Raw genomic sequence first — 13,755 nt, forward strand, 5'->3', positions numbered from 1 at the left:
TGCCCTGCCTCTGCTAACTACAACAAATGGCTGTAGATATCGTGGTTGCTTTTCTGTCCTCTAAACTTCTACTGCTGTTTGCTTTTGTCACTGTAGAGCAGTCCTTGAAATTTGTGCTGGTATCCATTCTGAACCTGACTGGATCTGACTGGTCAGAACCAGCGGGCTTGAATTGGGTCTGGCTGAATTTCTCACCTAAACTTGGGTTTGAGTTAATAGCACAAACTTACTAGTGTGTTTGTGTTTTGTATTTACATTTGGACCCTTCAGGATCCCAGTTTAGGTTTACGCTGCAATATTTTGTGCACAGAACCCCACTGGGCTCATATCTTCAGACCCCAGTCAATCACTGCTGTGTCAGTCAGTCCACACTCCACTCCAGCTTGTGCTAACCCTGAGATCCTCTCTCTGCTCTTTCCTCTGCTTCCCTCTGCAGGAGCCTGTCTCTACTCCTGCTATATATGAAGAGCCATTTGCTGACTTCAAGGTTATTCATTTGTATTTGAACCCACCCTTCATATCCTCTGTCCATTTTTCTCTTTTCCTCCCTTGATGCATGTCTCATAGCTGACTGCAGCTTTTACTACCTGTTATCAATGTATGTGACGTTCAAGTTGCTACTTTTACCAAAACAAGAGTGAGTCTGTAAGTGGACTGTCAAAGCTTTGGATACAAGAAAAGTCGTGTGTTTATATTAGCAGAAGACTAGCTGTTGCATTGCTATTGTTAGTAAGCTAGCTGTTTAAGGAAACATATTGTAGCTAGTTAGCTAGGTAGTTGGAGCTAGATGGAATATGCACACCATTATGTCTGAAGCCGGGTTGGTTTTTTTTGGAGTTAGGTCCAGCCCTCATCACATTCACTGTCAAAACGTCAAGGATGCAATGGCAAAAAATTTTTCCTCTCAGGGTCTTCAACAGGAATTTGCAAACTAATGGATAATGGATAGCTTGAGTAGCAAGTTGCTTCCATAACACCGATGATTCCCATTTCTTGCCATCTCCATTCAAAACACTGTAGCTGTGCGATGCCAGAGTTTTGATCCTGTGTCTGTACCTGCACCAGAAGGAGTTTGGGGAGAGGAGGCCTCAGCCGAGCATAGCCTCGGAGGAGGAGCAGGAACGAGACACCGTGGCATGCATGAAGGAAACCCACCTGGGCATCGAACGCAAGTGTTCCAGCATGACGGTCAGCTCCACGTCCAGCCTGGAGGCCGAGGTCGACTTCACTGTCATCACTGACCTCCACTCGGGCCTCGAGGACTTTTCTAAGGGTGTGCCCGAACTGGGAGAGAGGGAGCGACAGCCTGAGGTGGGCCGGGAGGACTTTGAGGAGACCTCCAGGTTCTACTCTGCCCGTCTAATGGGCTCCCGGGACAAGTCTCCCATAGAGGAGAGGCTTCCTGAGGAGGGAATGCATCATGAGGTAGACAGATGAACGCATTTATACGTATTCATCGCCATCATCACCCACTGGCTTCACCCTGCCTGGCTGGTCTTCAGTAGCCCCCTGCTGTATTTTTTATTTATTTTTGGACCATGATGTGTTCCTTAAATTTTGTTGATTCCTTATTGTGTTCAGTTTTTGTTCTACTCATTCTTATGTATTAATTGTAATTCACCCATTTTATTTTTGTTGGTGTTTCTTTGAATTTATTGCACCTCTTGCACGTTGTCATCCAGACTAATAAAAATGCATTTCACAGTTTGTTCCTGTAAGTTAACATCGCTCGGTTGCTTTCTTTTGTTTAATATGCTGCTTACAAGAATGGGTCTGAAGTCTTCAGGCGACTTGCTGTGAGCAAATCACTTGCTGCTCTTTGACTGTATTGTACTGTTTGTGTTTGATGCAGCCTCCCGTGGCAAAGAAAGACCCCAACACGGTGAGCGTGGCCCACAAGCTGAAAAGAGCCGACAGCAAGACGGAGACGCACACAAATGGATCAGAAGCCCACGCCAACGTCGTTAATGTCTCTCCACAGGTAAACCGAATGCAAAAGCAGTAGAAACAACAGCACTACAGTCTGTGTGAGGTGTGAGCGTTTGAGCCACCATGTTTCCTGCCAGGTAAATGACGCTCCGCAACGTGGTGACGTCATTTGGGGCGACTGGAATCGATAAGGGAATCGTTTGCAAAAATGACAAACAATTCCAAGGAATTGAAACAGTGGGAACCGGTTCTCAACAAGAACCGGTTTTCGATACCCATCCCTAGTCCTGACTGTGTACAAAGCAGCATAATCCACCGACCTGCACCTCTAAAGTGTAAAAATTAATCTTTGCTTTAAAATGTACAATTTTAGGGTTTGTTTTTTTTTACAAGAACCTCCATGCCAGTCAGCATGGAAGGTGCTGTTGGCTTTACACGTATTTATTTGCACAGCTTTAACTTACAACATGTTAGATACTGGGCTTTGGATGTGCCTGAAAGCTCTAGACTGAGCTTGGCTTGCTATCTATTCCTCTAACTCATCAACAAGATGAAGATCTGTTTTCCCAAATTGACAAAGTATTTACTTTTTTTTAACTTCTTTAGGAAATGTTGGGTTGAATATGATGAGTACTTTAAATACTTATAGGTGAGTGCTAAAGAATTAGGGCTTGGGGACTGGCAGAAAGAGGAAATGAGGATCAGTTCCAACAGTCGCCATCAAAGTGACTCGCGATTAAGAATTTCTTATTTGTACAGAGCTTGATTAGAGGAAGAAGCGTCTTCTTTGAGCTGCAGTGACATGATGGCCATATTCCCCAGACACGGATGGAATAATAGCATCATTATGAAGTGATTAAAGTATTGACAGTGTATTAATGAGGATGATGAAAGCAGGTGCGAATCCCATTCATCTCCGGAGGCAGAGATTTGAGTGCCGGCTGGCTGTCCCACAGGAGCCTTATTAAAATGTAATCATCGCTGGGCTCTTTAGCCATTCAGCTAATAGTGTGGATGAACTCAGGCGATGATGTAGAGAGGGTGCCTTTGAAGTGCCACATCAGCGTTGAGTCACATTTTCAAAGATGTCAGAGAAAGCCACAGTACAGAGTGTGCATGTATGCTTCTCAGGCAAACTGACGTCATTCGTGGGCAGACACAGATCCTCAGCAGTGACACTGCACAGCCAGCAGAGGGAGACATGCTTTGTCTGTTGAGCTTGGGTTCTAAACAAAAGCACAAAGGCTCAGCAGCTGCTCCGTTCCAGCTGTCTGCAAAGCACCCACACTGTAGGACAATTTATTTTGCTTTCACAAACAATTCATCACGTATAGTCATAAAAATACACCAGCAGCCTCTTTAAAGCAGAACAATAATGGAAATGAATGACACACAAAAACAATTTTAAAGGAATAAAAACAAATCAGTCAAATGCAAAACTTTGGATATAAAGCTATAGTTAGGACACCATCAAAAAGTAAATCTCACATTCCAGTTTAGTACCAATTACTAAACCTTGATGTGACTAAGCTTATCTAATCTGACGTTCTCTCTGCTACTGCAGTGCCATAATGACAAAATCTAGAGAAATTGGTTAATTGTGGGTGCCCATGAGTCTCATTAGGGATATAAAAAGATTTAAAATATATATAAATGAATTATTTAAGCGTAAAAAAAAACTCCTGCTGGTGGGTTATACTTCCATTCCAGTAAATTACACCAAAGAGGAGACTGTTTTCTGAGTAAACTCTTTTTATGAGTCTGCTGTTACAAACAGGGTGTATATACAATCACACTTTAATAGGTACACCTCTTCCACTGCTTGCTGATGCATAATAATAAAAATAATCAGCCAATCACGTAGCAGCAACTACAAATTTGACAAGGTTAGCATCTTGACTGTCTAGTAATTTAAGTGACTCTGAATGTGGCATGGTTGTTGAGTATTTCAGAAACTATTGATCTGCTTAGATTTTCCTGCACCACCATCCTTTGGGTTTACCGGGAAAGGTCCAAAAGAGAGTAACTATCCAATAAACGGCAGTTCTCTACACAAAATCCTTCAAAGCAAGGTATGCAGAAGTGCGTCTCTGAATGCACAACACATCAAACCTTGAAGAAGATCACACCAAGCGCCACTCTAATCGGCTAACAACAGGAAACTACATTTTCTAAAGGCTCACTAAAACTGGACACTGGAAAAACTGGAAGAGTGTTGCTGGTCTGCAGGTCTGCAACATTTGCATGGCAGGGTCATAATTGAGTGTAAACCACACAAAAGCATGGATACAACCTGCCTTGTATGAATAGTTGCTGCTGGTGGTGTGATGGCTACCGGAGTATTTTTGCTGGCCATGCATGGCTGCATTTCAGCAGGATAGTGCACCATGCACACCAACATGACTTCATCATGAGTCTGTTGTACTCAAATGCCCTCCACAGTCACATGATCTCAATCCCATGGAACACCTTCGCGATGTGGTGGAACAGGAAGTCAAGGACATGCAGCTACTGGATGATGCTGGCATGTAAATCTCTGAGGAATGTTTCTAGCACTTTCTGCGGCACAAAGAATTATTCGACGCGACTGGGAGGTTCCCGGGGAAAATGTGTTTGCTGTTCTTTTTGAACAATCTGCTAGATAAATGAATCAAATTTCGGTTTTTATTTAACCACTTGCTTCTCATGCCATCCAAATATGGTGATGGAAAATATCGTCACTTTGGTGACATCAAGGACTGGGCAGCTAGCATTTAGCTGCTAGCTGATTCATGTCTGCTGGAAGACATTGTAATTTACCTGAGCTGACCTTAAAAAGGAACGAGACCTTTCAGTGAGACAATAATCTTGAACGCACTAGCAATTCTACCAAGAGATGCCCTCGAATGAAGAATGAAGGCTCCTGAAAAGCTCACTTTGAAGTCCCATTGAACCGTTGTACAGTTAATACATTTAATAAAATCCCTCAAATATCTGATTTTGCATAGAAGAGTGAAAAACTTCACCTTTTATACAAAAGTCCTGCACAAAATAGTTATTCTTGCTAAAATGCCAAAGCAATACTTGTTTCTGAGCACACTGCTGTACTTATATTACCTTTACTGTATCCATATGTACTGTTTGAGTACAGGGGTGTACAGAGGTTGGTGTTCTTATTTCTATATATTACCTTGTATATATCCATGATGAAATGGATGCTGTCAGCACAAACACTGTTGGTTAAAGGTAAAACATGTTGACTTGGATTTGATGGAGCAGTAAATCAGTCCTCATCATTTTCTTTAAAGTGAGACTTTTTAACGAGTCAGTGTAGAGATAAACAGCAGAACTTCACCAGCAGACACGTGTGATGTGCTTTAGATCGCTTTCACTGTATCTAATGACATAAATAAATAAAGACAGTAAGGCAGCATTAACAGCAGGTCTTTTTGACTCGACAGGAAAAACAGATGAAACAAATTAGAATAAATTGTCCAAACAGCAGTGACACCATGAAGCAGCTCAGCGACGGTGCTCATTATGTTGTTTATAGCCGCTTGTCCTGTTTGACATGCCAAAATGTCTGTTGTGGAGGTCCAGCCCTGGCATTGTCATTAACTGAGGAGCAGCCTTAATTCAGGTTTTTGAATATGACCATTATGTTCCTGCTGTAGTGTGTCAGAATGAACGGCCTCATTTCATCATATATATGTTGTCTCTATAACAGGGGTGGTTCAAAATGTAAATGTGAAAAATTGAAATGTAAACTCTATGAAAAAGGAAGTAAAATCAAACTCCTCCAAGTGCAATGTTAAATCCACTACAATTAGCAGAGAACAAAACCACACTATTCTATTTTAAATATGCACTAATGCTTCTTTGTGCGATCACAGATTGTATTTAAAAAGCTCATTAAAGACTGTTAATAAGGGCCATTTCCTCTTTTTCAGAACTATGGAGTCGTCAGCCCACAGGAGGCTCCTGCTGCCGTCAAAGAAAATGGCTCTCCTGTAAGTATCTTTGATGAGGAGCAAAGGGACAGTACATGTGTGTGTGTGTCCACAGTGAGAAACCCTAGCGATTTGTCCACTGATTTCCTCTCTTCTTGCGTTGAACTTTCATATCCTGCTGCTGTTATTGTGTATATATTTATTTATATTTCTTTTACATTCTTATATAGTTCTATATTGTGTATTTTGTTGTACAGTTATTTTATTTTCAACTTTAATTTATATATTTTATCTTATTCTCCCAGTTAAATTTACCCTTCATTCTAATTTGTGTTGTACAGTTATTTCATTTTTAACCTTAATTTATATTTTATTCCTTCCCAGTTAAATTTACCCTTTTTAATTTTTCATATTTATTTCCTATCTTATTCATAGCCTTTTCCTTTTTTGTTTTCTTTAGGTCACGAGCAGTTGTCCAAGCATTTCACTACATATCGTACTGTGTATGACTGTGTACGTGACAAATAAAATTTGAATTTGAATTTGAATTTGAATTTGTTGAACGACTGTAGAAATGAATAATGTTACACGAGGCAGCTGTTTGCAGGACCACATTCAGATATCTTCACGTGTTTCTTTGTAATATAGTCTGTTGATTCCAACATTTACATTCTACCAGCAGTGATAGCTGTTTTTTCTTGATGCTCATTATATTTCTGTCCAAGTCAAAGTCCTGAAAATGCTAAACTTAGAGTTTTGCTTGATGTTTTAAATATGTGGCCAAGTACTAAAACAACTGCTCAAGGCTGTATGACCAATCAGCATGTCTCACTTGATGTGATGAAACGACACTGAAATACCCGTAGCTGGCTAAAAACATTAGAGTTCATTAATAGAACTAACAGTTGTGTTCATCGTCCCCTTGTCTTTACAAGCCATGCAAGCATATTGTGCAATCTTTTTGTTCATTGGTGTGAAAAATGTGATCAGTGTACTAGTGACGAATTTTCTGGCTCTTATTTTGAAAGTTCAGTTGTTGCTAATCGGTTACCACTGACACATCCCATCTCGCGCTTTCTTACCGGTGTGGCTAAAGCTAGCAACTTTAAGTTCTGCTCTGGAAATCCAATTGCTGGAGTACCTGCAGCAGGTGCAGCGGCGTTGCAGAGCAGAACAAGGACTGCTGTTGCCAACTGTCATTCAAGACAGTGGAGCTGATTTTTGTTGTTATGCACAGTCCACTATGATGAGACTCGCTGGTTTATTAGGCGCAAAGCTACAAAGAATGTACTTCTATGGGAAATCATTACAAGAACAGCTGTTAGTGAAGTTTTTTTTTATAACGCAGAGAAAGCAAATTGTTGCTGCACACATCAGCATTGTCAGTGGCTTGTATTATTACCAACAGCTGATAAAGAGAGTTTTGTTGACCAGGGCATCTGGTGCACAGAAACTCTGATAACAGTTAACAGATTTCAGATCTTTGATTTAGATCCCACGAGGCCGAGACCCCCCAAGGCTGGCAGGGCGGTACACGTTGTGTCCGAGCATGTTTTTGCCGTTGGCTTCGTCTATTTGTGTATAACTGCTCTCTAATGACTGTTGCAGGTAAAAGCCAGCACCCAGGGGAGAGAGTCTGTTGTGTCCCCGCTGACCATCACTGCTGAGAACGTTACCTCAGCAACCACGACACAAGTTACCAAGGTAACACTTCATGAGTTCCTATGGTTACAGTTTGATGGCCGAAGCATTAGGTCAGCGCCATCACATCTTTGTCTGTGTTACCCGTCCTTATAGATGCATTGGAGTGGAAGATCAAATAGATTTTATTTTCCTAACTTCTTAACTTCTTAATTAATAACAGGAAACTGTAATTAATATGTTAACAATATATTTTGATAAGGTGATCAACTCTGATAGGCTTTACATGAATACTAATAATACAAATCATTATTCCCTGCAGCTCTATTAGGACTGAATTACTGTTAGACAACATGATTCAGTGTGTTTCCACGTTATCAAGACTTTTAGTGCATAAAGACACATTTAGTTTTACAGGACACCAGTTTCATATCACTTAACAGTTAAAAAAGTCTCACACTAAATAAACTGAATGGATCTGTGTAAATTGGAAGGAGGACATGGATAAAATAGACTACAATAACAACACACTGCTACTTTTTCTCGTGTGTCATTTTATATGATTCATTAAATTTCATTCTTTCTTTATTCAACAGACTGTGAAAGGAGGCTACTCAGAGACCAGGATCGAGAAGAGGATTATAATCACAGGAGATGATGATGTGGACCAACATCAGGTGAGAGACACTGTTCACAGAAACCCTCGCAAAGCAATGTTCGGATGAGAGGGTTACAACACAGGCGTTGATGGTTTTTATGTCCCCAGGCACTTGCCATGGCAATCCAAGAGGCAAAGCAGCAGCATCCTGACATGCTGGTGACAAAAGCAGTAGTTATCAGGGAAACAGAGTCGCCCACTGAGGAGCTACAACAGAAAGCAGAGGTAAATATCTGTTGTTACAAGAACTCTGTACTTTTTAAGGATTACTTCAAGCACTTGACAGGCACAGAGCCTATGCTTAGACTCAAGGTTTTTTGTTGGAAAGTTAACCAAATGATTACAAAACACAGAACAAGTACAGAGGGCCACTAAGGTGCAAAGCTAATCCAAAGAAATGCAAAACAATTATAAACAGTTGGGAAATGACTGCCGAGAGAAATAAAGCAACTAGACATCAAAATGAGATACAAAATAACTACAAAGGAGATAACAGATGATTACAGAGGGATGCCAAATGACAATAACTATATATTAAAAAATTATTGTAAAGATGTAACTGGACTATAGAAGGATGAAAAATTACCTTAAAGAAATGCCAAGTACCTACATAATAATGCAACTACAGATTCAGACCAAATGACCAAGAAGATACAAAGTGGTTTAGACTTGCCAAAGATGCACACACATTACAAAGGAGAACTGAAAACAAAATGATGCAAAACTGTTCCAAATTACTATAGACAATGAAAAATATGCACAAAAAGATATACAAAGACATAAATTGACTGCTAAATGACGTGCATAATAACCATGAGTAACATAGGGATGCACAATGTCAACCAACAGAAAGAAAGATATTACATACAGATACAAAACATCTAACTATACAATAAATATTAATTGAGAAGAAAAGAGTAATAAACCCTATGCCTACAAAAGATGCAGAACATTATCAAACAAATGGAACTAGAATAGATACAAAAAGAAAGCAAAATAGCTAAAATGAGATGAAAATGTACCTCCAGCCTCTTCCAGGAATCACTGTTATCACCTCTGAGTATGTTAACCCTCAGATGATGGAATCTCAGCTTTTCTGGCTCAGCAAACAGGTCAGAGTACTGAGTCCTAAAACAGATAAGGATTAGAGATTCAAACCAGATCAGCTCCACATCCAGTGGGGCTGTTATTTGCCAGTTCATCCTGTCTGGGTCTGTTTGGATCTCTTCATGGTGGGTTATTCGGTCCCAACATGATCTGTATTCCTTATGGAGAATGGCCCATCCTCCGAAAACTATACTAAAATATTGCCTGTCCTGTTTTTTTTTTTTTTTGTTGTTGTTGTTAAATTTGATACTATTATTTAACTCTTGGTATTTATGGCTGTGCTATACAGATAGGAGGCATCATCTATCAGTGAAGGCTGATCTTAGATGAAGTTGTAAATTGTTATACTGGGGAACACTAAAGTAGATTATTTTCTGTCAAACTCATAGATTATTTCTGCCATGACTGGATGAAAATACTTAATAAATGCTATGGTGAATCCTGGTATTGTAGCGCCATTGATAATGGTGTTCTTTCTCTACTCACATGGACTGAGGGTGATTGAACTCACAGCTGATTGAAGTAACACTGATCAGCTGTTCTGGAACCAAAAAAGTCAGTTTGTAAAACGTTCTCCGTGGAAAAAGGGCTCAGCTCTCTGTGGGATGTAGTAAGATACAAAACCATTATAAAGACATCTTAAATGAACAAAAAGGAGAGACGAATCCTACAAAGATGCAAAATTAGTGTATTAATGTAGAGTGACTACACATGGCACAAAAAAATGAGAAGAAAGAGAAGAAAAACAGATTTATACATGCTCACGAGCACGAAACATCTTTTTATGTATGTGTTGTCATGTGGTTGCAGTCCTGATTGAACATGGTGGCTCCTGAGACGGGGGACAGGAGAGGATCCTCCAGCTGTGTGTCTCCGGCCCCGCCCTGCAGTATGCCACCAACCCGATAAGAGGACTTTCTACCCCACTGTGTACACACCAACACGACAACAGACTGCGTTCCACGAAGCAGTAGACCTCCACTCCTTTCCCTTTAGACGTACCAACTGTGACTGGCCTCTGATCTGACCCGGCCTCCCATCCCGTCCCGGCCGATCCCAGCCCTCCACCCTCTAGCGGAAAGAGGAAAAATCTTCGATTGGAAGATTTCACACATTTCTTCCATATTATTTAATGTAACATGTTTTGGCTCGTTTGAACCAGAGAGGTGTCACCTCTCACAGTTTGTGTTTAAGGGTCACACGTCTACCCCGTGCTGCTGTTATTATTAGAGAAAAGGAGGGGTGGGAGAAAGTATGGGGACAATGCTGGTAGCATGGGTAGGGATGGGGAGGTGCCAAGTGGCAAGAGCCAGCCTTTTTTGCTTGTTGGCCATCTCCTAGCCATGCAACCTTCAGTATAATCAACTGCTGTCTTATTAGCTTTTTACATTTTTATCTATAGAGGATCTAATTTATGTTCAGTGTTTGCTTGTTTATGAAATATGTATAATATCAGAAGATTATAATCTGCATGATTCAATTAAAAATAGCAGGGGGAATGAAAACAAAACAAAAATACACACATGAATATGTCCGCCTTTTGAAGCCCGGAGAAGTGGGAATGAGGACCGTTGAGAAAGTGTAAAATACATGAGGCCAATGAGTGGTGGACAGACTGTACTAACTGTTCAGAGGACAGCTGGAACTGGTCCCAGTCTTCAACACACAAGCATCACTGTCCTCGTCCAGCTTCACTGTTATTGTTTTGCTGTCGGCTCACCACCAACACAAAGAGATGCTGGTCACAGTTTTAGGGTTTTCAGAGGAAATTTTAAATATAAATAATATTCTATTTGTGATATATATTTACTTCTTTTTTCCTTACTTGCTTTACTGACTTCCATTGGGAAACAGAGTTTGTTTGACACTCTTGTGTTTTTGGACATTTCAGCCTTTATGTGTGAACATGCTGTAAATTCTCCCTGACAGAGCTGTAACCAACTGGCTCCAAACTTAGAGCTGGTTTTCCAGATTGTAAAGTTGGGCTGCAAAAAGCCAATGTTGACATCACAGCCACCAGCTGCGATTTACTAATGTTGGCCACGTTTAAAGAGCTTAACAAGCCCAAACTACAAAATCGACGTTAGCAGTATCGTAATAACTGTGCATAAGCGGTAGCTGGGATATTTAAAAAATATTAATAGCGTTAGCAATGCACATATTATAACAGCATAAATATTCATGTAATTGCTCTTTTTTGTGTATTTGTACAGTTATAGTTAGACTTTGTCATCTCTGTACTTTGTACTTTGACTTTCTTTTTTGCAAAAAAATCACTACTCTGACTTAACAGCTATGGTAAAATTTAAACACTAGCATTATTGCTATCATCATTAAATTGTCAAAAACTTTTTTTACTTATTGAGATAATATTGCTATCGAGATAATTATGATATGGCGACATGACGACAGTCTTATCTGTCTAGTTTCACGTTTAGACATCTGTGATAATGAACTTGTTAGCATTTAAGCAAACAGCCAGATTAGCAAGAATTAGCATTTATTTGTAGCTCTTTTTCTACCAAGCTAATAATTCAAATCCGTTCCTTAATCGCTGTCGGCACTCTTATAGTGCTGGTATGATTTGTTTCTTTTTTTTTTTTTTTCTTCAGGGATTTTGTTTTGCTGTAAAATTCTTCACTATGCTAACTTTGCTAACCTACCTGCAGGCTCATGTTTAGACGGTAGCAGCGCGAGGTTTTATTAAAAGCAGCGTAAACCATGCTGTAAAAAGGTGTAAGAGTGAACCAAAACAGTGAGCTGAAAGGGGCTAAAATGCTAAGGAAACTACAGAGTCAGTTTTTTCTTTTGATTAGCTTGTTATGTAAAACCACTGATCATAGCAGCTCTTTAAATAGCGACTGGTTCTTGGATTGTGCGCATGTTTGCAGACACAGCCTGAAGAGTTCAAGACACAAGATTAACAAGGGTACTTTTTCTCTCTCATTTTTTTGTTTTGTTTTCAGGTTAACTTTTTGAAGTTGTGGTTTATGAGTTTGTATTTATAGGAGTGGTCGGCTCCTCCCTGTTTCACATCACAGACAAAGCGTATAGTATGTCATGCGTTAAGTGGCCTCCACCCACACAGCGTGCTGGTTGTCTCATATTGTATATCCGTCGATTCTGGGTGACCTTTAATACTATACTATGCATCAGCTATCAAACATACAAATCCCTCTAACGGAGCCCGACCCGTGTTAGCCTGTGTCCCCGCTGTCACTGTTAACTTTTCGTGCTACTGTTACCTGAAGCAGTGACGTGCACTGCTTGTGAGATTTGCAATAAGCAGACATTCTTCTTATTCTGTGTCCTCTAAAGGGAGAAAACTGTGAACTGTCGTGTGTATCAAAGCGTAACCAAAACCAACAACACGGAGTTGTAAAATGACATTCGAAGGAATCTTTCCAACACTTGTGACCATGGCTTTGTTGCCCTCTTCATCTAATCCTCCCTTTGCCCTGATTTGAACCTGTTGACCTGCTGTTGGTGGTGTCTGTGGAAAACAGGAGAAAACTGATGATTTGTATATTCCGTTTTGCTCTGTTTTATTTTACCTGGTCATATGACACTGGACTGTTGAGAAGGCACTTGCTTGCAATGATTTGCAGCACATGTACTGTAACCTGCTGGGGGGAAAAGCCTGTCTTTGCTGTAGGTTTGGACACACTACTGATGGAAAAGAACAACTGTAGGCATCGGGAGAGAAGCTGTGTAATGAGGTGGCGAGTTGGAGGATGGAGGACCTGTATTTATATATAAATATCTGTACTTCTGTGTATTAGCCTGTACACTTTGTAGAAACTGACAGGAGCAGAGATGTGTTTTTATGTGAGGGACGAGGCAGTAAGTAGAACCCGAAGGACAGCGGTGCAATAGAAATGTCACACGAATGGGTGCCTTATGTTAAGAGCCGCGGGAGCAATTATCAGTGCGCGCCTGAAAGTGCTCTTAATCACCACGAGGCAGATGGAGGAACGACCTCTCCTCTCCACCCAAGGTGAAGAGGAGCTGTCTCGAAAGCGAATTACTGTCTTGTAAAGAATATGACTTTGAAGGCAGCGAGAAAAGGAGTCTCTCTGAATATGAAATGTTGGTCCTCAACGAGATGACGAACGTTTTTGGCCCCATTAACTTTAGAAAACCAGCACAGTATGGATCACGGATGTGAGTTTTTTTCCCTCTGTGAAGACCATCAAACTGCTCTGCTGTAAAGCCTCCACCTCCAAGTCTCCACTGCCTTTTGCTCTACATCCCCCTAGTGCTTGGTGGTGTGTATTTGCTGTATTTGCATTCAGTCTAAATGGAAAAAAAACATACATGCATAAATAAATGTCTCAGTATGATTCAAACACTGTCTCTGATTCTGTAATGAAGGGAGAGGGATTTCTTTTTGAACTTGAGGAAATGTTTGGTTTGTTTTTCCCCTTCTGTTACTTGAATATTTCCATACATTTACAATTCAGCTTGTGAAATAAAGGGCTTCTTTTGTAA

General features: G+C 40.4%; 1 protein-coding gene across 9 annotated transcripts in view; it reads left to right on the forward strand.

Moving 5' to 3' along the window:
- Positions 1-13,755, forward strand: part of LOC120715982 (band 4.1-like protein 1) — a 91,560-nt gene extending 77,805 nt beyond the window's left edge. For 7 of the 9 annotated variants that reach the window (XM_040003308.1, XM_040003312.1, XM_040003310.1 and 4 more), the window contains 8 exons: positions 437-487; positions 1,066-1,425; positions 1,853-1,981; positions 5,859-5,918; positions 7,467-7,562; positions 8,096-8,176; positions 8,266-8,382; positions 10,075-13,755. In XM_040003308.1, the coding sequence (XP_039859242.1) occupies positions 437-487; positions 1,066-1,425; positions 1,853-1,981; positions 5,859-5,918; positions 7,467-7,562; positions 8,096-8,176; positions 8,266-8,382; positions 10,075-10,080 (900 nt within the window). In that variant the 3' untranslated portion in view covers positions 10,081-13,755. The remainder of the gene's footprint in view (positions 1-436; positions 488-1,065; positions 1,426-1,852; positions 1,982-5,858; positions 5,919-7,466; positions 7,563-8,095; positions 8,177-8,265; positions 8,383-10,074) is intronic. The other 2 variants (XM_040003311.1, XM_040003316.1) reach the window with 1 other exon arrangement.

This window comes from Simochromis diagramma, unplaced genomic scaffold (genome assembly GCF_900408965.1).
Source record: "Simochromis diagramma unplaced genomic scaffold, fSimDia1.1 OVJJ01000646.1, whole genome shotgun sequence".
Taxonomy (NCBI): domain Eukaryota; kingdom Metazoa; phylum Chordata; class Actinopteri; order Cichliformes; family Cichlidae; genus Simochromis; species Simochromis diagramma.